The sequence below is a fragment of the Pleurodeles waltl genome, chromosome 10 (genome assembly GCF_031143425.1).
Source record: "Pleurodeles waltl isolate 20211129_DDA chromosome 10, aPleWal1.hap1.20221129, whole genome shotgun sequence".
Classification (NCBI taxonomy): domain Eukaryota; kingdom Metazoa; phylum Chordata; class Amphibia; order Caudata; family Salamandridae; genus Pleurodeles; species Pleurodeles waltl.
This window is the reverse complement of record NC_090449.1, coordinates 246,218,172-246,242,736: the sequence shown is the minus strand read 5'-3', so window position 1 is coordinate 246,242,736 and position 24,565 is coordinate 246,218,172. Positions and strand designations below refer to the sequence as shown.

Sequence of the window (24,565 nt, the reverse complement as noted above, 5' to 3'; positions counted from 1 at the left end):
CTTGGAGTAATCTGGAGCTTTGGGAACTGGTGCTGTGCACATTGCTTGTTTCAGGGTGTCAAAGGCCTGTTGGCATTCTACAGTACAGTTTACCTTCTTGGGCATTTTCTTGGAGGTAAGTTCTGTGAGGGGTGTTACTATAGATCCATATCCCTTCACAAACCTCCTGTAGTACCCAGTCAAGCCAAGGAATGCCCTGACTTGAGTCTGGGTTTTTGGAGCTACCCAGTCCAGAATAGTCTGGATCTTAGGCTGGAGTGGCTGAACTTGGCCTCCACCTACAAGGTGTCCCAAGTAAACCACAGTTCCCTGCCCTATCTGACATTTGGATGCCTTGATAGAGAGGCCTGCTGCTTGCAGGGCCTTCAAAACCTTCTTCAGATGGACCAGGTGATCCTGCCATCTGGAGCTAAAGACAGCAATATCGTCAAGATAAGCTGCACTAAAGGACTCCAAGCCAGCAAGGACTTGATTCACCAACCTTTGGAAGGTGGCAGGGGCATTCTTTAAACCAAAGGGCATAACAGTAAACTGATAATGCCCATCAGGTGTGGAGCATGCTGTCTTTTCTTTTGCTCCTGGTGCCATATTTATTTGCCAGTACCCTGCTGTCAAGTCAAAGGTACTTAAGTATCTGGCAGCACCTAGTTTGTGTATCAATTCATCTGCCCTTGGAATGGGATGGGCATCTGTCTTTGTGGCAGATTTAAGTCCTCTGTAGTCCACACAAAACCTCATCTCTTTCTTTCCATCTTTGGTGTGAGGTTTGGGGACTAAGACCACTGGGCTAGCCCAGGGGCTGTCAGAGTGCTCAATGACTCCCACCTTGATGCTTTCCTTAACTTGGTCAGACTGTCTGAAAATTTAGTTTTTGACAGGCATGCTGTCTCCTGTGTCCACATCATGGGTACACAGGTGTGTCTGACCAGGGGTTAGGGAAAAGAGCTCAGCAAACTGTTGCAGGACCTTCCTACAGTCAGATTGCTGTTGGCCAGAGGGTGTCTGAATAGATCACTCCATCAACTGAGCCATCTTTTGGGTCTGTGGAGAGGAGATAAGGGAGAGGTTCACTCTCAGCTTCCTGGTCCTCATCTGTTACCATCAACAGATTCACATCTGCCCTGTCATGGAAGAGTTTGAGGCGGTTCACATGGATCACCCTTTTGGGGGTCCTGCTAGTGCCTAGGTCTACCAGGTAGGTGACCTGACTCTTCCTTTCTAGCACTGGGTAAGGGCCTCTCCATCTGTCCTGAAGTGCCCTGGGAGCCACAGGCTCCTGAACCCAGACTTTATGCCTTGGCTGAAACTCAACCATAGCAGCCTTTTGGTCATACCACAACTTCTGGAGTTGGCTGGCCTCAAGGTTTTTACTTGCCTTTTCCATATACTCTGCCATCCTAGAACGTAGGCCTAGTACATAGTCCACTATATCTTGTTTAGGCTCATGAAGAGATCTCTCCCAGCCTTCTTTTTCAAGAGCTAGTGGTCCCCTTACAGGATGGCCAAACAGAAGTTCAAAGGGGGATAACCCTACTCCCTTCTGAGGCACCTCTCTGTAGGCGAAAAGCAGACATGGCAAGAGGACATCCCATCTCCTTTTGGGTTTTTCAGGGAGCCCCATGATCATGCCTTTCAATGTCTTGTTAAATCTTTCCACAAGACCATTGGTTTGTGGATGGTACGGTGTGGTGAATTTGTAAGTCACCCCACACTCATTCCACATGTGCTTCAGGTATGCTGACACGAAGTTGGTACCCCTGTCAGACACCACCTCCTTAGGAAATCCCACTCTGGTAAAGATACCAATGAGTGCTTTGGCTACTGCAGGGGCAGTAGTCGACCCAAGGGGAATTGCTTCAGGGTATCTAGTAGCATGATCCACTACTACTAGTATGTATTGGTTTCCTGAGGCTGTGGGAGGTTCAAGTGGACCCACTATGTCCACACCCATTCTTTCAAAGGGGACCCCCACCACTGGAAGTGGAATGAGGGGGGCCTTTGGGTGTCCACCTGTCTTACAACTGGCTTGACAGGTGGCACAGGAGGCACAAAACTCCTTGACCTTCTGGGACATGTTTGGCCAATAGAAGTGGTTGACTAATCTCTCCCACGTCTTGGTCTGTCCCAAATGCCCAGCAAGAGGAATATCATGAGCTAAGGTCAGAATGAACTCCCTAAACTCCTGAGGCACTACCACTCTCCTAGTGGCACCAGGTTTGGGATCTCTTGCCTCAGTGTAAAGGAGTCCATCTTCCCAATAGACTCTGTGTTCCTGTTATTTTTCCATTGGACTCTTCAGCAGCTTGCTGCCTAAGGCCTTCAAGAGAGGGACAGGTGTCTTGTCCCTTACACAACTGTTTCCTTGAGGGTCCCCCTGGGCTTAGGAGCTCAACCTGATAAGGTTCTAACTCCATGGGCTCAGTTCCCTCAGAGGGCAGAACTTCTTCCTGGGAAGAGAGGTTCTCTTTTTCTTGTTGTGTTGAAACTGGTTCCCCAGTTTTCTTTCCTTTTCTCTTGGAGGGTTGGGCCCTTTTTCCAGGCTCCAACACCACTTTTTCACCCTGAGCCTTGCACTGTGCCTTTGTCTTGACACACACCAGTTCAGGGATACCCAACATGGCTGCATGGGTTTTGAGTTCTACCTCAGCCCATGCTGAGGACTCCAGGTCATTTCCAAGCAAACAGTGTACAGGGATATTTGAGGAGACCACCACCTGTTTCATGCCATTGACCCCTCCCCACTCTAAAGTTACAATAGCCATGGGATGTACTTTAGTCTGATTGTCAGCGTTGGTGACTGGATAAGTTTGTCCAGCCAAGTATTGACCAGGGGAAACCAGTTTCTCTGTCACCATGGTGACACTGGCACCTGTATCCCTCAGGCCTTCTACACTTGTCCCATTAATTAAGAGCTGCTGCCTGTATGTTTGCATGTTAGGGGGCCAGGCAGCCAGTGTGGCTAAATCCACCCCACCCTCAGAGACTAATATAGCTTCAGGGTGGACCCTGATTTGCTCTGGGCACACTGTTGATCCCACTTGGAGACTGGCCATTCCAGTGTTAGCTGGAGTAGAGTTAGAAGTGGAACCTTTCTTGGGACAGGCCTTGTCTCCAGTTTGGTGTCCTTGCTGATTACAGCTACGACACCAGGCCTTTTTGGGATCAAAGTTTTTACCCTTGTACCCAAAATTGGATTGTGAAGAGGCTCTGGACCCTCCCTCCTGAGCAGGATTTGGGGCCCTATAGAATACTCCTTACTTTTCCCTTTGGATGTCTCAACACTCTTCCCCTGGGGAGTCTTTGTGACCCCTTTCTTTTGATCACCCCCTGTGGAAGTCTTGGTCACCCTAGTCTTGACCCACTGGTCCGCCTTCTTTCCCAATTCTTGGGGAGAAATTGGTCCTAGGTCTACCAGATGCTGATGCAGTTTATCATTGAAACAATTACTTAACAGGTGTTCTTTCACAAATAAATTGTACAGCCCATCATAATCATTTACACCACTGCCTTGAATCCAACCATCCAGTGTTTTCACTGAGTAGTGAACAAAATCAACCCAGGTCTGGCTCGAGGATGTTTGAGCCCCCCTGAACCTAATCCTATACTCCTCAGTGGAGAATCCAAAGCCCTCGATCAGGGTTCCCTTCATGAGGTCATAAGATTCTGCATCTTTTCCAGAGACTGTGAGGAGTCTATCCCTACACTTTCCAGTGAACATTTCCCAAAGGAGAGCACCCCAGTGAGATCGGTTTACTTTTCTGGTTGCACAAGCCCTCTCAAAAGCTGTGAACCATTTGGTGATGTCATCACCATCTTCATATTTAGTTACAATCCCTTTTGGGATTTTCAACATGTCAGGAGAATCTCTGACCCTATTTATGTTGCTGCCACCATTGATGGGACCAAAACCCATCTCTTGTCTTTCCCTTTCTATGGCTAGGAGCTGTCTCTCTAAAGCCAATCTTTTGACCATCCTGGCTAACAGGAGGTCATCTTCATTGAGGCTGTTCACAATGTTTCCAGAGTTGCTGGACTCTCCTGTGAGAGAAACAGCATCTCTGACTATCACTTGTGGAGACAGGGTTTGAGGGACCCTCTTCTCCCTAACTAGGAGTGGGGGTGGGAAATCCTCCACCTCACTAGCTTCCTCCTATGGGAAGGCATCCTCAGAAGTGTTGTTTTTAGCAAACTCTGCCAAAAGCTCCTGGAGCTGTACTTTGGTAGGGTTTGAACCAGTTTTAATCTTTTTGGTTTTGCAGAGAGACCTTAACTCTGACATCCTAAGATGCAGGTAAGGGGTGACGTTGAGTTCCATCACACTCTCTTCTGCATTAGACATTATGGGGGTCATTCTGACCCTGGCGGTCAGCGGTGAAGCGGCGGTAAGACTGCCAACAGGCTGGCGGTTTTTTTCATGTATTCTGACCATGGCGGTTACCGCCATGGTCAGCCGCCGATTCACCGTTCCGACCGCCACGGCGGTAACGACCGCCGGGCTGGAGACCTGGGTCTCCAGCCCGGCGGTCGTCACATACCGCCAGCGGTATTCCAACCCGCCTGACCCCGGCTTACCGCCATGGATTTCATGTGGTTGGGGACCCCCATTCAATCCATGGCGGTAAGCACTATCAGTGCCAGGGAATCCCTTCCCTGGCACTGATAGGGGTCTCCCCCACCCCCAACCACCACCCCGACTCCCTCCCCTACCCCCCCCCCCCCCCCCCCCACCACCCCTGCCACCCCCAAAAGGTTGCAGGACCCCCGTCCCCCACCCCGATCCCCAACATATACACACACATACACACATACAGGCACGCATTCATGCACATACACCCCCCCCACCCCCCCCCCCGCATTCACACGCCCCCTCAATATACACACACGCACACAACTCACAACACCCCCCCACCCCCCTTCCCTAGCGGACGATCACCTTACCTGTTCCGGGTGATCCTCCGGGAGGGAATGGGCAGCTCCGCCGACACCGCGACACCAACAGAACACCGCCACAGCGAATCACAGGTCGCCCTGGTCCGCCCTCCGAAGACGCAGGTACTTACCTGCTGGCAGACTGGAACCGGGGCACCCCCTTCTCCTTTGAAGCCTATGCGTTTTGGGCACCACTTTGTCCTCTGCACCTGACTGGCCCTGAGCTGCTGGTGTGGTAACTTTGGGGTTGCCCTGAACCCCCAACGGTGGGCTACCTTGGACCCAACTTTGAACCCTGTAGGTGGTTTACTTACCTGCAAAACTAACAAACACTTACCTCCCCCAGGAACTGTTGAAAATTGCACTGTGTCCAGTTTTAAAATAGCTTATTGCCATTTGTGTGAAAACTGTATATGCATTTTTGCTAATTCAAAGTTCCTAAAGTTCCTAAGTGAAATACCTTTAATTTAAAGTATTGTTTGTAAATCTTGAACCTGTGGTTCTTAAAATAAACTAAGAAAATATATTTTTCTATATAAAAACCTATTGGCCTGGAATTGTCTTTGAGTATGTGTTCCCCATTTATTGCCTGTGTGTGTACAACAAATGCTTAACACTACCCTCTGATAAGCCTACTGCTCGACCACACTACCACAAAATAGAGCATTAGAATTATCTCTTTTTGCCACTATCTTACCTCTAAGGGGAACCCTTGGACTCTGTGCATGCTATTTCTTACTTTGAAATAGTACATAGAGAGCCAACTTCCTACAGTCCACCATCCCCTTAGCTGTGTTGCTTCCTATTTCGTCCACCCTCCCCTTAGCTTTGCTGCTTCTTATACCGCCTCTTTTAGCATGCTCCTTCTTCCTGTCCACCCTCCCCTTGGCCGCACTGCTTCTTCCCACCTGCATTCCTCTTGGCCGTCTTGCTTCGTGTCATCAGACTTTTTACCTTTCTTCATCAGATTTGCTTTCCACGGTTCTCTATTTTCTCCAGTTCTGTGAGTCACTGTTATTTTTGAAACATTTTTGAAATGAGATGATTGGAATAATTCAATTGGTCTCAGTCAATGGTAACTACTTTGTCACATTTGTAGGAAGCTGGTCTGGTGTTTGGTGAGCACTTGAGCTGTTATCACCTTATGCCAGGTTCAGGTATCTCATATTAGTGAAGTGTAGACAGCGTCTAGGAAGCCAGGGCTCTCTAGGGGTAGCTGTGGATGAGCAGCCAAAACTTAACTAAGAGGCATGCAAAGCTTATGCCACCATAATAATATAGCACTTACACACATTAAAGAACCACACAGTGATACGAAAATAAAGGTACTTTGTTATAGTAACACAAATACTAGAATACTGAATATGCAGTGCCTTAACTGGAGGTAAGTAAACACACTAATATATACTGTAGGAAGTTGGCTCTGTATATACTATCTGAAAGTAAGAAATAGTGTGTACAGAGTCCAAGGGCTCTCCTTAGAGGTAAGATAGTGTCAAAATTAGATAACTCTAATGCTCTATTTTGTGGCAGTGTGGTCGAGCAGTAGGCTTATCATAGGGTAGTGTTAAGCATTTGTTGTACACACACAGGCAATAAATGAGGAACACACATGCAAAGACTTACTCCAGGCCAGTAGGTTTTTATATAGAAAAATATATTTTCTTAATTTATTTTTAGAACCACAAGTTCAAGATTTGAATTAAATACATAAAATGCAAGGTACTCAACACAGGTAAGTTAGGAACTTTGAATTAGGGCAATAACATATACAGTTTTTGATAAAATGGCAATAAGCTATTTTAAAAGTAGACAGTGCAAAAATCAACACTTCCTGGGGGAGGTAAGTAATGGTTAGATTGTGAGGTAAGTAAGACACTTACAAGTCTCAGTTACTGGGCATTGGCAGCCCACATTTGGGGGTTCAGGGCAACCCCAAAGTTACCACACCAGCAGCTCAGGGCGTCTCTCATCCATGTATTCCTTTCTACCATATTATCACACCTCTTCTAATTGCTTCCCTCTTATGTATTTGTTTTGCTGAAGTTTAATGTTTTCCTCCATCTTTTTCTGTACTCTTTAATCTCATGTGACATTAGAAAATGAAAAGTTATTAACATTTCACCTTAGCATTTGAATTTCATGGCTGACGTTTAACTCTGAGTATGTTTTGTGTGAAATATCTTTTTACAATATTCTTGAAATGTTCTTACCTTGCAGGCCAGTAATGGGCAGTGGTACCAGATGAATGACTCTGTCGTTTCAAGCAGTGACATTCGGTCTGTGCTCAATCAACAAGCCTACGTGTTGTTTTACATCAGGTGCCAACAGTTTTTCAAATCTTACTATTATTTTTCTAAAAAATGTAAAGATTGCACTCCTAATTTCAGTTTTTTTTTTCTATAGATCCAGTGACCTGAAAAATGGGGATCATATTAATTCTGTGCATACTCCAGGACAGTCCTCTCCTCGACCCTTAATGAATCACCGTGTCATTAGTAGTAAGCAAACGCCGTCTTCATTTATTGGACCTCAGCTGCCTCATCATATGATTAAGGTAATTCTTCAAATAAGGAAGGAATGGGTTGTGTTGGTTTCTACAATATTTTCAAATGCTGTAGTGCTATTTGGACTTGCTCCAGGCTTTTTTAATTCTGGGATTCTTTTAGCCTCAGCATAGTTAACAGACAACCTGATTGATTGTGAACTTTTACTTGTTCTAATACATCCCTTTTGGTGTCAAACAATTCCAGTCTATTGGTGAAACTAACAGGACCTAATTCTTCTCTTCCTTGTGGATATTTCTACCTGCAGATTTAACATGTCTTAATATGCCTCCATACTGAATTTAGAAATTTGATATTGCTCCTCTGTGCCAATATGTAGCACCTTTGCTCCATCTCAATTCTGCCATACACCCATGATTTAACGTTACAGTCAAATAAGTCGCTACCCAGCACACTGACATAAGTTCCGTTTTACCACATGACCTTCGATGCATGTGTGAGTTGCTCCTGAAAGTGTTATTCAGAAATAATTACATTGACAGTGTTTTTAAGAGGTCTAAACCTTCATTCTCTTGTCAGAGCAAGATGCTACTGACCCTAAAGATGTGTGTCTCTTGTGCCTGTTGAGCCAACATGACTCCAAATGTGCGAAGTATTATATTATACAAATCAAGGGTGGGAGGGCTAGCTCTTCACTATGTAGGCTCGAAATGAATTCTCTGGCGCGTCACCAGTACAGACTTAGGTCCAACTTGATGTCCAATTCTAGTTTGCCTACGACCAGCAAGTCCTCCAGGAGAGTCGCTTCAAAGGACGAAGACAGTTCTTTAGAAGACTCACATATTGTGTTATGAGAGAAATACTTTTGCTTCTTGTTGTCGCTTCTGCTCCAGGGTTATCCCTTCCAGACTGCAGCTGTGGCAACATACCACAAACTCATCATCATCTTCCGAGCCTGTTTTGGTGAAGCTGTACTTGGCTGCAGTTCTGGCTCTGATACCAGAGTCACCTTTTCCCTTCCTCTAGTTTCCCATCTCTGATGTTGACATGGCACAGTTTTTGAATTTCATACAGGCAAACCTGGCCATTTTTCACTTCTCCCTGACTCCCTCGGACACACCTGTGGACCCCCAGAAGCTTCTGGGGCCGCTGACTAGACATTCGCTGCTAACTATCCTTGGCCACCCCTCCTTAAACCCTGAAGGTTTTCCTGCTCCCCTTCTGAAATCTCCATGCATCAGACTAGCCTTTCTCTCTTGTCTGATCTCTTTATTATTCTCGGTCTTTCGAATTTTGTTTTGTCGGAGGAATAGTCACAGCTAAAGAATCCATGATTCACATTTATGTACATCAATTCCCTTTTGTCCTAAATCTGTTCTGCTCAATACATTTTAGAAGGCTGTTGATATATGCTCCTCTTTTTTGACACAGTGGATCCCTCTTTCTAACTTTATGATGTTGGGATATTTTGACATGTGAGCATCAGGAAACCATCACCATCCCCTGTCCCATAAGAAGAGCACCACAGAGAAACTGAAAGTAAAAAATATGTATTCTAAATCTCCTCCTCCAATCTCTACTGCTACCTTGCTGGTTCTAAGCTCACAAATTGTATAGATGACAGCCAAATTCCAAAGCAATTTTGCTCCTTGACAAAACAGATGCAAGACTTTCTGATGGATACAACTACCTGTGGATTCCTCACCTAATGAATACTCCCATGGCGCCAGCATTCGACGGAAATCTTCTTCCTAGTCTCTGCACGTCGACGAGGACGTCACTCTAGCCCACGCGACGCCGTCTGACGTCATACAGGCAATAAGAGGTCCTCGACGACGTGCCGACGTCAGTTCCCTTTTTTCCGTGCATTCGAAACGGTTATCTTCGAGGGAGCAACTGTTACTTTCGTGGTTACAGTGTATTTTTTGCTGCGTAGTCCTTCGCTGCAGTAATAATGTTGCAGAGAAAGTCGGGTTTTAAGCCTTGTCGTGAGTGTGGGGGCAAGATGTCAGTTACGGATCCTCACTCCGACTGCCTTTGGTGTTTAAGCTCCGACCACGACGTCTCGACTTGCGATTCATGCCAGCACATGAATCCAAAGGCCCTCAAGGAACGTGAGGCGAAGTTGTTTATGGCGAAGTCGAAGAAAGAAAAACATCATAAGAAGTCTTCTTCGCCAAGGCATCGGCGTCATCGAGACTCCCGGCGCCGTAGAGAATCACGGCGCCATTCAAGCAAGGAGACTCGTTCCAGGCCTTCGGATCGGCGCCGGAGGACTTGGGAGGTCAGTCCCACGGTCACGCCGCATCCATCGACGCCGTTGCCCTCTCCGGCGTCACCGACTTCACCTGGACAGGCGTCGGTGATTGAAGTGGTGCAGCCTCTGGTGTTGTCTCCGGCGTCGCAGACGTCGAGGCTGGCGTCGGGGTCGCCTTCGATATAGGCACCCCAGTATCCGGCTTTTCCCACCCCTGGAGCCGATAGTACCGCATTCCTAAATGCGATGTATACCATCTTCCAACAGATGGCTCCAGGGGGTGCTCCGGCTGGCACTTTGGCTTTTTCATTGGGTGATCCTGCGCCTCTACGGCCGGCACCCTTTATGCCCTTTCTCCCTTTTGGGAACGTGGGCTCGGCGCCGGTGGCCACTCCGGTGACTTCGGAGGGATTGGTCCCGGAGATTTCCATTCCGTCGTCGGGATTTCGTCCTGTGACTCCGGTGGGTCCATCCGCTCCGAGTGCTTCTTCATCGGCGCCGAAGTTACCTGTGGCGCCGGACGCGGCGTCGGTGGCTTCTGAAGATCGGCGCCGATCTTCGGCGGAGGCGGAGGCATTGTCGACTCCGCGTATCGAGCAGAGGCTTCATTCGAGGAGACGTGCTCTCCGTTTATTAGAGGAGCAGGAGTACCAACGAGTCCTGGAAGAAGGAGAACTATAGGAATCGGGTGATGGACTGCATGGTCTAGATACAGCCAGTGGGCTGGACACTTCCCCTGAGTGGGATCTTTCGTCTCCAGGGGAATACACGGAGGAGGCTGCTTCCTTTCACGCAGTGGTACGGAAGGCAGCTAGTTTTCTGGACCTGCCTTTGCCGGTGGCAGAGACAAAACAGAACCTTCTGACAGAGGTGCTTCATCCGGCCTCAGCTGCGGCAGAGCCTCTATTGCCGTTTAATGACGCTTTGCTGGATCCGGTGCTAGAGGTGTGGAAGAGAGCAGTATCTTCCCCAGCGGTTCATAGAGCCGTAGCCAGGAGGTATCGAGCTGCACCAACTGACCCTGGCTTTCTTTCTAGGCACCCTACACCGGAGAGCTTGGTGGTGCAGGCCTCCTGTTCATCCAAATCAGCGCCTGGTTCTTTCCCGACGGTGCCTGGGGACAGGGACTCGAAGAAACTGGATGCGCAGTCCAAGAAAATCTTTTCGTCCTGCAGTCTGGCGTTGAAGGCCACCAACGCAACTTGTATCCTGGGGAGATATATTCATGCTCTTATGGATGACATTTCCTCATCATTTACGGAGCTTCCCCAGGGTCTTTTGGATGTTGTTTCAGATGCCCAGGCTGCCGCGACCCAGATTATTCAGTCTGGGCTGGACACGACCGACTCGGTGGCCAGAGCAATGGGCACGACTGTGGTGGCAAGGAGACAGGCCTGGCTCCATAATTCGGGGTTTTCTGCGGATGTGCAGTCAACCCTATTGGATCTCCCTTTTGATGGGGACAAGCTGTTTGGCGCCAAGGCAGATTCGGCCTTGGAACGTTTTAAGGAGAGCAGGGCCACAGCCAAATCGTTAGGACTCCAAGCTCCTTCTTCCTCTGCCTCTTCCAAGATTTTCAGGAGGTTTCGGGGATTTGGGCGTGGCTCTTCCTCCTCTTCCTTTCGGGGGAGATTCCAGCAACCTGCCTCTTCCCATCCCTATAGGTCTTTTAGAGGGAGAGGGAGGGCCCGCACCAGAGGAGCCTCTCAGCAGCACTCTGCCTCTTCCTCGTCCTCTGGAGGGGTGCAGCAGGGAAAGCAGCCTTAGGCTTCCACCATTTCCCACTCACTCCTCTCCTGTAGGGGGAAGATTACAGCATTTTCTCTGCAAGTGGAAGACTATTACAACGGACACTTGGGTTCTCAGTATTGTGGGAAAAGGCTACACCTTTCGGGAGTTCCCGCCCCTCATCCCGCCCCGCCCATCTTATTGTTCAGAAGAACACCTCCTGTTGCTAGAACAGGAGGTACAAGTCCTCCTTTCAAAGGGCGCGGTAGAGTTGGTCCCAGAGCAGGAAAGGGGTCGAGGTTGTTACTCAAGGTATTTCCTGATTCCCAAGAAGGATGGTCGGTTGAGACCAATCCTGGACCTGAGGATCTTGAATTGGTTCCTCAAACAGGAAAAGTTCAAGATGCTGACCCTAGCTCGGGTGCTTTTGGCGTTGAACAAGGAAGATTGGATGGTGTCTGTCGACTTGCAGGATGCTTACTTTCATATCCCGATACTCAAGTCACACAGGAAGTATCTCCGGTTTATGGTGGGATCGCAGCACTATCAGTTTGTGGTCCTTCCGTTTGGTCTTACTTCAGCACCTCGAGTCTTCACGAAGGTGATGTCGGTGGTTGCGGCAGAGCTCAGAAGGAAGGGGATAGCAGTATTCCCTTACTTGGACGACTGGTTGATCAAAGCCAAGTCTCCGGAGCTTGTGTCGCATCGTCTGCAGTCAACGACTCAGTTGTTGTTCGACCTGGGTTTTTCGGTAAACGAGCCCAAATCTCACCTGGAGCCCTCTCAGCGCCTCCTGTTCATAGGGGCAGTACTGGATACAATATTGGGTTGAGCCTTTCCTCCGCCTCAGCGGATTCAAGATATTCAGGAATTGGTTCCAATGTTTCAAAATGGAGCGGTAGTTCCAGTCCTCAAGGTCCTTCGTCTGCTCGGTCTGTTTGCCTCCTGCATTCTGTTGGTCACGCATGCTCGCTGGCACATGAGGGCTCTTCAGTGGTGCCTCCGAAGGCAGTGGTCTCAACACAAAGGGGATCTAGAAGGTGCTGTCAAGATCTCCAGAGATGCTGCGGTGGACTTGAAGTGGTGGATTGCGAGCAACAATCTTTCACAAGGAAAGCCGTTCGAACAGTCGCCACCAGTGGCCACGGTCATAACGGATGCTTCCACTCTAGGGTGGGGAGCTCATCTGGGGGATCTGGAGATCAAAGGCCTTTGGTCTCCAGAGGAACAGATGTTTCATATCAATCTGTTGGAGTTACGGGCTGTACGTCTGGCTCTCAAGGCCTTCCTCCCTTCCCTTCGTGGTCAGTCGGTACAGGTCCTAACGGACAATACTACCACAATGTGGTACATAAACAAACAGGGAGGAGTAGGTTCGTACCTTCTCTGCAAAGAAGCTCTTCGACTATGGTCCTGGGCAAAGGACCATCAGATTTGCTTGGTAGCAAATCATCTGGCCGGGGTCTTGAATGTACGTGCGGACAGTCTCAGTCGCCAATTCTCGGCAGACCACGAGTGGCGTCTCCATCCAGATCAAGTCCGTTTAATCTTCCAAAGGTGGGGGTTTCCTCGGGTAGATCTGTTTGCCACTCTGGAGAACGCGCATTGTCCGTTATTCTGCAGCCTCCAGTATCCGATGCAGGGAGCGTTAGGGGACGCGTTTCAAATAACCTGGTGCGGCCAGTTGCTTTACGCGTTTCCTCCCATACCCTTGATTCCTCGAGTATTGAGGAAGATTCGCCAAGACCGGGCTCTAGTAATCTTAATAGCTCCGGATTGGCCAAGGAGGGTGTGGTACTCCGACCTTCTCCAACTCTCAATGTGCCCTCCGCTCCGTCTCCCTATCAGGGCAGACCTCCTCTCGCAGTCGCAGGGGCAGGTTTTACACCCCAACCTCCAGAGTCTGCACCTACATGCCTGGAGATTGAACGGGGCAACCTGAGTTCCTTCTCTCTCCCGCCTGATGTAGTGGATGTTATATTAGCGGCCAGGCGACACTCCACTAAATCTATTTACGCTAATAGGTGGTCTAAATTTGTGGCGTGGTGTGGAGAGAGGCAGATTAATCCCTTACAAGCTCATCTATCGGATGTTTTGTCTTTTGCTCTGTATCTAGCGCAGAAAGGCTGTGCAGTGGCTACCATTAAGGGTTTTTTATCGGCCTTGTCAGCCTTCATATGTCTTCCAGACCAACTATCGTTATTTAAATCCCCTATTGTTGTCAGATTCTTGAAAGGTCTTCTAAATAAATATCCTCCAAAACCATTCGTTATGCCGCAATGGGATTTGTCCTTGGTCTTGACTTTCCTTATGGGGTCCCCTTTTGAACCTATGCATTCTTGCCCCTTAAGGTATTTGGTTATAAAAACAGTCTTTCTGGTTGCTATAACATCTGCAAGGAGAGTGAGTGAGTTGCAGGCCTTATCGGTAAAGCCCCCTTATACAACTTTTTATGGGGATAAGGTGGTGTTGAGGACCAAGGCTGCTTTCCTCCCGAAGGTTGTTTCACCTTTCCATTTGGCACAGACAATTACTTTGTCCACGTTCTATCCTCTGCCTCATCCTTCTAAAGAGGAAGAAAGACTGCACCGGCTGGACCCAAAGAGAGCGTTAAGCTTCTTTATTGATAGAACGAAGGATTTCAGGCTGGAGGATCAGCTATTCATTGGATACGTGGGCAAGAGGAAAGGCAGTCCACAAGAGAACACTATCCAGGTGGGTTGTTCTTTGCATTAAAATCTGTTACTCTTTGGCAAAGAAGGATCCTCCTGAGGGCATTAGAGCTCATTCCACCAGAGCTAAGTCGGCCACTTCGGCCTTGGCCAGAGGTGTTCCTGTGGTCGACATCTGCAAGGCCGCAACTTGGTCGTCCCTTCACACTTTTGCGAAACATTACTGTTTGGATTCTGAGGTTAGAAGGGACGGCCATTTTGCACGGTCAGTGCTGCAGGATTTCTTGGTTTGACCATTTAGGCACCTGCCTCCGGGCGTGGTACTGCTTTGGGACTCTATTCATTAGGTGAGGAATCCACAGGTAGTTGTATCCATCAGAAGAACGAGTTACTTACCTTCGGTAACGACTTTTCTGGTGGATACATAAGCTACCTGTGGATTCCTCACGGTCCCACCCGCCTCCCCGTTGCCTTTCTGGTCTTACCAAGTAATCCTTGAGTGCGCTCCTCTTGGTCTTCAAGGCTGCAGTAGATGTTGTATATATGGATATTTGTGTATATTTATCTGTGTATATATATATATATATATATATATATATATATCTTTGTGTATATACATGATTTGCATATATTTGTTGTTTAAAAAAAAAAAAAAGTTATATTAAATTTACAGCTATTCATTGCAATGTTGTGTATTTTACAATGTTATGGTATTTTACCTTGCTCTTTCATTGCATTGGGTTGTTGTTCTCATGCATGTAAAAAATTGTTGGTACTGACGTCGGCACGTCGTCGAGGACCTCTTATTGCCTGTATGACGTTAGACGGCGTCGCGTGGGCTAGAGTGACGTCCTCGTCGACGTGCAGAGACTAGGAAGAAGATTTCCGTCGAATGCTGGCGCCATGGGAGTATTCATTAGGTGAGGAATCCACAGGTAGCTTATGTATCCACCAGAAAAGTCTTTACCGAAGGTAAGTAACTCGTTCGTTACGCTTCTCCCATCTAGACATCTGCCTGTGATCCTCCTGAAGCGTTAAACATTCCCAACTTTCCTGAAGACGAAGGACAGTCGGGACAGGCCTGATGCAAAGCATGTCAGGCTGGAGGAACTGTTTTTCTGTGATTCACATTAGATTCAGCTGTTGAACATTGTGCGCCACTACAATGAGGATAGCAGTGTGCCTGCCAAAATCCATCATATGCCAACCAACCCCATCCCCCTCCCTCAAGTCCCTCACTCAGGGGAACCCTGGTCACTGACTGACATTCCAGAACGGCAGTGGATGGCCTTGCTACAACCCTGAATCTGAAGTGACCTCCTTGGCTTCCCTCTAAGGAAGTTGTTGCGTAGGTCCTTGAATTGCCTTTACCTTTAGAGGAGAACAAAGCAAACTTCCTTCTTACAGAATGTCTGCACCTGGCATCCTCCGCTGTTGAACCACTGCTCTCCTTCATTGAGGCCTTGATGGACCACATTTTCTATGAGTCAAGAAAACCAGTTTTGCCCCTGTGGTGAACCGTTATCGTCTACTCCCTGGAACCCAAACGTTTGACAACTCACCTCTTTTCTAATAATGGCGAGTCAAAAACTATTGAGGTGATTGTAGGAAGTTGGCTCTGTATGTACTATTTCAAAGTAAGAAATAGCATGCACAGAGTCTAAGGGTTCCCCTTAGAGGTAAGATAGTGGCAAAAAGAGATTATTCTAATGCTCTATTTTGTGGTAGTGTGGTCGAGCAGTAGGCTTATCAGAGGTTAGTGTTAAGCATTTGTTGTACACACACAGGCAATAAATGGGGAACGCACACCCAAAGACAATTCCAGGCCAATAAGTTTTTATATAGAAAAATATATGTTCGATGGCATCTGTCGCTGTAGATACACATGGTATGCATGAGCTCGCCATCTGGTGTTGGGTCGGAGTGTTACAAGTTGTTTTTCTTCGAAGAAGTGTTTTGGAGTCACGGACCGAGTGACTCCTCCTTCTGTGCTCATTGCGCATGGGCGTCGACTCCATCTTCGATTGTTTTCTTTCCGCCATCGGGTTCGGACGTGTTCCTGTCGCTCCGGGTTTCGGAACGGAAAGATAGCTGAAAACGGAAGATTTTCGACGGTATCGTTGCGATCCGGTTCGAGATAGACACATACGACGACGCGTTGAACATCGAAGCGCTTCGGTACCCTTCGGGGTAGATTTCGGCACCCCGTCGGGGCCTAGTCGGCCCGACCGCGTGGAGAACAACGCCGATGGAACGGACCCCGTTTCGATTCTGCCCCGAATGCCACAACAAATATCCTTATACGGACCTACACTCGGTCTGTAACCTGTGCCTGTCACCCGAGCACAGCGAAGAATCCTGTGAGGCCTGTCGGGCGTTCCGGTCCCGAAAAACTCTGCGCGACCGTCGAGCGAGAAGACTGCAGATGGCGTCCACGCCAAAGGAGCGTCGACAGTTCGAGACAGAAGAGGAACAGGAGGAATCCTTTTCCATCCAGGATTCAGACTCCGACGAGCTAGACTCTACAAAAACTGTGAGTAAGACGTCGAGATCAGAACTTAAAAAAGGAAAGAAGGCCCAGGGGACGCCACTGCCAACCGGCCATGGCTCCACCCAAATTCTCGGTGACCAACAATCGGCACCGAAAAAGGCCCATTCAGTGTCGAGATCGTCCGACTTCGGTCGAGACACCGGCACGCAGCCTCCTCGGGACCGAGAGAGTGCTAAACAGAAGCATCGACACCGAGAGTTCGGTGTCGACACGGATCGACGCCGAGACAGTGGCGCCGAAGACCATAGAGGCCAAGAATTTTCGGCACAGAAAAAGAGGAAGGTTACCTCGGAGCCGAAAAAACAATCAACAGGGTTTTCGGAGCCGAAAAAAGCGACATCAGACCCTGTTTCAGGCTCCTATACTGAAGAGCATTCTATGTCTTCACAAATGAAGAAACATAGATTTGAACAAGAACTGCAATCCACTGACGTGGATCACACGCAAAAGCGTATCTTTATTCAGCAGGGGACTGGGAAGATCAGTACCCTTCCACCTGTCAAACGAAAGAGAACGCTTCAGTTTACTCCTCAGCAACAAACAGCACAAAAGGTAACACCTCCTCCCTCGCCTCCACCTGTAACTCCGGCTTCGCCAACTTACACCCCGTCACATTCGCCAGCTCACACCGCCATGAGCCACGATGACCAAGATCAGGATGCGTGGGACTTGTACGACGCACCAGTGTCTGATAACAGCCCAGACACATACCCAACTAGGCCATCACCACCGGAAGACAGCACAGCCTACTCACAAGTGGTGGCTAGAGCAGCACTATTCCATAATGTGGAACTACACTCGGAACAAGTAGAGGATGATTTTTTATTTAACACCCTCTCTTCAACCCACAGCTCCTACCAAAGCCTGCCGATGCTCCCAGGCATGCTACGCCATGCAAAGGACATTTTCAAGGAGCCAGTTAAAAGTAGGGCAGTGACGCCTAGGGTGGACAAAAAGTATAAGGTGCCTCCTACGGACCCTGTATTCATCACCTCTCAGCTGCCACCAGATTCTGTGGTGGTAGGGGCTGCCAGAAAACGGGCAAATTCACACACTTCTGGGGATGCACCTCCCCCAGATAAAGAAAGCAGGAAGTTCGATGCAGCCGGGAAGAGGGTTGCTGTCCAAGCAGCAAACCAGTGGCGCATCGCAAATTCACAAGCGCTGCTAGCGCGATACGACAGAGCCCACTGGGATGAGATGCAGCATCTCATTGAACATCTCCCAAAAGATCTGCAAAAAAGAGCAAAACAGGTTGTTGAGGAGGGTCAAAACATTTCAAACAATCAAATACGCTCCTCCATGGATGCAGCAGACACGGCCGCAAGGACCATTAATACGTCGGTTACCATCCGTAGGCACGCATGGCTCAGAACGTCTGGATTCAAGCCAGAAATTCAGCAGGCAGTGCTTAACATGCCAGTAAACGAAAAACTTCTGTTCGGTCCGGAGGTCGACACAGCCATAGAAAAGCTCAAGAAGGACACTGACACTGCCAAGGCCATGGGCGCACTCTACTCCCCGCAGAGCAGAGGATCTTATAACACCTTCCGCAAAACACCTTTTAGAGGAGGGTTTCGGGGTCAGGCCACACAAGCTAGCACCTCACAGTCCGCACCGCCCACCTACCAGGGACAGTACAGGGGAGGTTTTCGGGGCCAGTATAGAGGGGGGCAATTCCCTAGGAATAGAGGAAGATTTCAAAGCCCCAAAACCACTACCAACAAGCAGTGACTCACACGTCACTCACCCCTCCCACACAACACCAGTGGGGGGGAGGATACGTCAATATTACGAAGCATGGGACAAAATAACTACAGACACATGGGTCCTAGCAATTATCCAACATGGTTATTGCATAGAATTCCTGCAATTCCCTCCAGACATACCACCAAAATCACAAAATTTATCAAAATACCATTCACAGCTTCTAGAGATAGAAGTTCAAGCACTACTGCAAAAAAATGCAATAGAATTAGTACCAAGCACACAAATAAACACAGGAGTTTATTCACTGTACTTCTTGATACCAAAAAAGGACGAAACACTGAGACCAATTCTAGACCTCAGAGTAGTAAACACATTCATCAAATCAGACCACTTTCACATGGTCACACTACAAGAAGTGTTACCATTGCTCAAAAAACACAACTACATGACAACCCTAGACCTCAAAGACGCATATTTCCATATACCAATACATCAATCACACAGGAAATATCTAAGGTTTGTATTCAAAGGAATACATTACCAATTCAAAGTATTGCCATTTGGTTTAACAACCGCTCCAAGAGTATTCACAAAATGCCTAGCAGTAGTCGCTGCACACATCAGAAGGCAGCAAATACATGTGTTCCCGTATCTAGACGACTGGCTAATCAAAACCAGTTCGCTCACACAATGCTCAAACCACACAAATCAAGTCATACAAACCCTCTACAAACTAGGGTTCACCGTCAACTTTGCAAAATCAAACATTCTGCCAAGCAAAGTACAGCAATATCTAGGAGCCATAATAGACACGACAAAAGGAGTAGCAACGCCAACTCCACAAAGGATCCACAATTTCAACAGAGTCATTCAACACATGTCTCCAAACCAAACAATACAAGCAAGAACAATACTACAGCTCCTAGGCATGATGTCCTCATGCATAGCCATTGTCCCAAACGCAAGACTGCACATGAGGCCCTTACAACAGTGCCTAGCCTCACAGTGGTCTCAAGCACAGGGTCACCTTCTAGATCTGGTGTTGCTAGACCGCCAAACTTACCTCTCGCTTCTATGGTGGAACAGTATAAATTTAAACATAGGGCGGCCTTTCCAAGACCCAGTGCCACAGTACGTAATAACAACAGATGCTTCCATGACAGGGTGGGGAGCACATCTCAATCAACACAACATAAGAGGACAATGGAACATGCATCAAACAAAACTGCATATAAATCATCTAGAATTATTAGCAGTTTTTCAAGCACTAAAAGCTTTCCAACCAATCATAACCCACAAATATATCCTTGTCAAAACAGACAACATGACAACGATGTATTATCTAAACAAACAAGGAGGAACACATTCAACGCAGTTAAGCTTGTTAGCTCAAAAAATATGGAAGTGGGCAATCCACCATCAAATTGGTCTAATAGCACAGTTTATTCCGGGAATCCAGAATCAGCTGGCAGACAATCTCTCTCGAGATCACCAGCAAGTCCACGAATGGGAAATCCACCCACAGATTCTGAACACCTACTTCACACTCTGGGGAACACCACAAATAGACTTATTTGCAACAAAAGAGAACGCAAAATGCCAAAGCTTCGCGTCCAGATACCCACACAAGCAATCCCAAGGCAATGCCCTATGGATGAACTGGTCAGGAATATTTGCTTACGCTTTTCCTCCTCTCCCTCTCCTTCCTTACCTAGTAAACAAATTGAGTCAAAACAAACTCAAACTCATTTTAATAGCACCAACGTGGGCAAGACAACCCTGGTACACAACACTGCTAGATCTGTCTGTAGTACCACACATCAAACTGCCCAACAAACCAGATCTGTTAACGCAACACAACCAACAGATCAGACACCCGGACCCAGCATCGCTGAATCTAGCAATCTGGCTCCTGAAATCCTAGAATTCGGACACTTACAACTTAGCCAAGAGTGTATGGAAGTCATAAAGCAGGCCAGAAGGCCATCCACTAGACACTGCTACGCAAGTAAGTGGAAAAGATTTGTTTGGTACTGCCATCATAATCAGATACAACCACTACACGCAACTCCAAAACATATAGTAAATTACTTGCTCCATTTACAAAAAGCAAAGCTAGCCTTCTCTTCTATTAAAATACACCTTGCAGCAATATCTGCATACCTGCAAACTACCTATTCAACTTCCTTGTATAGGATACCAGTTATCAAAGCATTCATAGAAGGGCTTAAAAGAATTATACCACCAAGAACACCACCTGTTCCTTCATGGAACCTAAACGTGGTTCTAACAAGACTCATGGGCCCACCTTTCGAACCCATGCACTCTTGCGGAATACAATTCCTAACCTGGAAAGTTGCCTTTCTCATCGCCATTACATCTCTAAGAAGAGTAAGTGAAATTCAAGCGTTCACAACACAAGAGCCTTTTATACAAATACATAGAAATAAGGTCGTCCTACGACCTAATCCAAAATTTTTACCAAAAGTTATTTCACCATTCCATCTAAATCAAACGGTAGAACTACCAGTTTTTTTCCCACAGCCAGATTCTGTGGCTGAAAGAGCACTACATACATTAGATGTCAAAAGAGCATTAATGTACTACATTGACAGAACAAAAAACATCAGAAAAACTAAACAGCTATTTATTGCATTCCAAAAACCTCATGCAGGTAACCCAATATCAAAACAAGGTATAGCCAGATGGATAGTTAAATGCATCCAAATCTGCTACCTTAAAGCAAAAAGACAACTGCCCATTACTCCCAGGGCACATTCAACAAGGAAAAAAGGTGCTTCAATGGCCTTTTTATGAAACATCCCAATGCAGGAAATATGTAAGGCAGCCACTTGGTCTACGCCTCACACATTCACCAAACACTACTGTATAGATGTGCTATCCGCACAACAAGCTACAGTAGGTCAAGCTGTATTAAGAACTCTATTTCAGACAACTTCTACTCCTACAGGCTAAACCACCGCTTATGGGGAACTAACTGCTTACTAGTCTATGCATACCATGTGTATCTACAGCGACAGATGCCATCGAACTGAAAATGTCACTTACCCAGTGTACATCTGTTCGTGGCATCAGTCGCTGAGATTCACATGGACCCACCCACCTCCCCGGAAGCCTGTAGCAGTTCAGAAGTTACCTTCAATTTTGTACATTTGTATATATATTATTTAATCCTTTAATAGGTACATACTTACATTTTTCATTGCGCGGGCACTATTACTATAGTACAACTCCTACCTCACCCTCTGCGGGGAAAACAATCGAAGATGGAGTCGACGCCCATGCGCAATGAGCACAGAAGGAGGAGTCACTCGGTCCCGTGACTCGAAAACACTTCTTCGAAGAAAAACAACTTGTAACACTCCGACCCAACACCAGATGGCGAGCTCATGCATACCATGTGAATCTCAGCGACTGATGCCACGAACAGATGTACACTGGGTAAGTGACATTTTCATTTCTTAGTTTATTTTAAGAACCACAGGTTCAAGATTTACAAACAATACTTTAAATGAAAGGTATTTCACTTAGGAACTTTCGAAACTTTGAATTAGCAAAATAGCATATACAGTTTTCACACAAATGGCAATAAGCTATTTTAAAACTAGACAGTGCAATTTTCAACAGTTCCTGGGGGAGGTAAGTGTTTGTTAGTTTTGCAGGTAAGTAAACCACCTACAGGGTTAAAAGTTGGGTCCAAGGAAGCCCACCGTTGGGGGTTCAGAGCAACCCCAAAGTTACCACACCAGCAGCTCAGGGCCGATCAGGTGCAGAGGTCAAAGTGGTGCCTAAAACGCATAGGCTTCTGTGGAGAAGGGGGTGCCCCGGTTCCAGTCTGCCAGCAGGTAAGTACCCACGTCTTCGGAGGGCAGACCAGGGGGGTTTTGTAGGGCACCAGGGGGGACACAAGTCAGCACAAAAAGTACACCCTCAGCGGCATGGGGGCGGCCGGGTGCAGAGTGCAAACAGGCGTCGGGTTTTTAATAGGATTTAATGGGAGACCCAGGGGTCTCTTCAGCGAAGCAGGCAGGCAAGGGGGGGCTCCTCGGGGAAGCCACCACCTGGGCAAGGGAGAGTGCCACCTGGGGGTCGCTTCTGCACTGGAGGTCGGATCCTTCAGGTCCTGGGGGCTGCGGGTGCAGTGTCTTTACCAGGCGTCGGGTTCTTTGAAGCAGGCAGTCGCGGTCAGGGGGAGCCTCTGAATTCCCTCTCCAGGAGTCGCAGTGGGAGCTCAGGGGGGGTCAACTCTGGCTACTCACGGGCTCGCAGTCGCCAGGGAGTCCTCCCTGTAGTGTTGTTTCTCCGCAGGTCGAGCCGGGGGCGTTGGGTGCAGAGTGCAAAGTCTCACGCTTCCGGCGGGAAACGTGTGTTTCTTTAAAAGTTGCTTCTTTGTTGCAAAGATGTTTCTTCTTTGGAGCAGAGCCGCTGTCCTCTGGAGTTCTTGCTCCTTTTAGATGCAGGGTAGTCCTCTGAGGCTTCAGAGGTCGCTGAACCCTGGGGAACGCGTCGCTGTTTACAGTTTTCTTGAAGTGGGGAGAGAGGCCGGTAGAGCTGGGGCCAAGGCAGTTGGTGTCTCCGTCTTCTCTGCAGGGCTTTCAGGTCAGCAGTCCTTCTTAGTCTTAGGTGGCAGGAATCTAGTTACCTAGGTTCTGGGAGCCCCTAAATACTCGATTTAGGGGTGTGTTTAGATCTGGGGGGTTAGTAGCCAATGGCTACTAGCCCTGAGAGTGGCTACACCTTCTTTGTGCCTCCTCCCTGAGGGGAGGGGGGCACATCCCTATTCCTATTGGGGGAATCCTCCATCTGCAAGATGGAGGATTTCTAAAAGTCAGAGTCACCTCAGCTCAGGACACCTTAGGGGCTGTCCTGACTGGCCAGTGACTCCTCCTTGTTTTTCTCATTATCTCCTCCGGCCTTGCCGCCAAAAGTGGGGCCGTGGCAGGAGGGGGCGGGCAACTCCACTAGCTGGAGTGCCCTGGGGTGCTGGAACAAAGGGGGGTGAGCCTTTGAGGCTCACCGCCAGGTGTTACAGTTCCTGCAGGGGGAGGTGAGAAGCACTTCCACCCAGTACAGGCTTTGTTCCTAGCCACAGAGTGACAAAGGCATTCTCCCCATGTGTGGTGTGTGGCAGGCTGCTAAAACTAGTCAGCCCACATTGGTAGTCGGGTATGTTTTCAGGGGGCATCTCTAAGATGCCCTCTGGGGTGTATTTCACAATAAAATGTACACTGGCATCAGTGTGCATTTATTGTGCTGAGAAGTTTGATACCAAACTTCCCAGTTTTCAGTGTAGCCATTATGGTGCTGTGGAGTTCGTGTTTGACAGACTCCCAGACCATATATTCTTATGGCTACCCTGCACTTACAATGTCTAAGGTTTTGCTTAGGCCATGTAGGGGCATAGTGCTCATGCACTTATGCCCTCACCTATGGTATAGTGCACCCTGCCTTAGGGCTGTAAGGCCTGCTAGAGGGGTGGCATGGCACCCTGAGGGGAGTGCCATCTCGACTTAGTCATTTTCTCCCCACCAGCACACACAAGTTGGCAAGCAGTGTGTCTGTGCTGAGTGAGGGGTCTCCAGGGTGGCATAAGACATGCTGCAGCCCTGAGAGACCTTCCCTTGCATCCGGGCCCTTGGTACCAGGGGTACCAGTTACAAGGGACTTACCTGGATGCCAGGTTGTGCCAATTGTGGATACAAAGGTACAGGTTAGGGAAAGAACACTGGTCCTGGGGCCTGGTTAGCAGGCCTCAGCACACTTTCAAATCATAACTTGGCATCAGCAAAGGCAAAAAGTCCGGGCGTAACCATGCCAAGGAGGCATTTCCTTACAGTGATGGATAGCTCTATTTTCTTTTTAGGGAGCCTGGCGCTTCGCTTCATAAACACAATTTACTTCCTCGTTCCTCACTCACATTCATTGTTGGTAATGGTGCTAGTAACTGTCGCAAACCTGTGACTATTTAGCAGAAGATTACGTAAAATCTATGCAGATCATTCTTCTGGCCCGATTCAGTGGCGCAATCCATGAGTTCTTCTACTTTTCTCTGCAGATGTACCTGTATATGTTCCACAGGCCTTTCCGGGTATGTCCAGACAAATCTTATGGAGATGCCCTTCTATGGAGTAGTATGCCTCTTTGGAGAGAAGACTTACTCAGCACTGAAGCACTTCAGACAAGTTCAAAC

General features: G+C 48.0%; 1 protein-coding gene across 4 annotated transcripts in view; it reads left to right on the top strand.

The window, feature by feature from the left end:
* USP42 (ubiquitin specific peptidase 42) overlaps positions 1 to 24,565 on the top strand; it is a 668,484-nt gene that overhangs the window by 391,600 nt on the left and 252,319 nt on the right. For all 4 annotated transcript variants that reach the window (XM_069210325.1, XM_069210321.1, XM_069210323.1 and 1 more), the window contains exons 11-12: positions 7,150 to 7,250; positions 7,336 to 7,486. In XM_069210325.1, the coding sequence (XP_069066426.1) occupies positions 7,150 to 7,250; positions 7,336 to 7,486 (252 nt within the window). The remainder of the gene's footprint in view (positions 1 to 7,149; positions 7,251 to 7,335; positions 7,487 to 24,565) is intronic.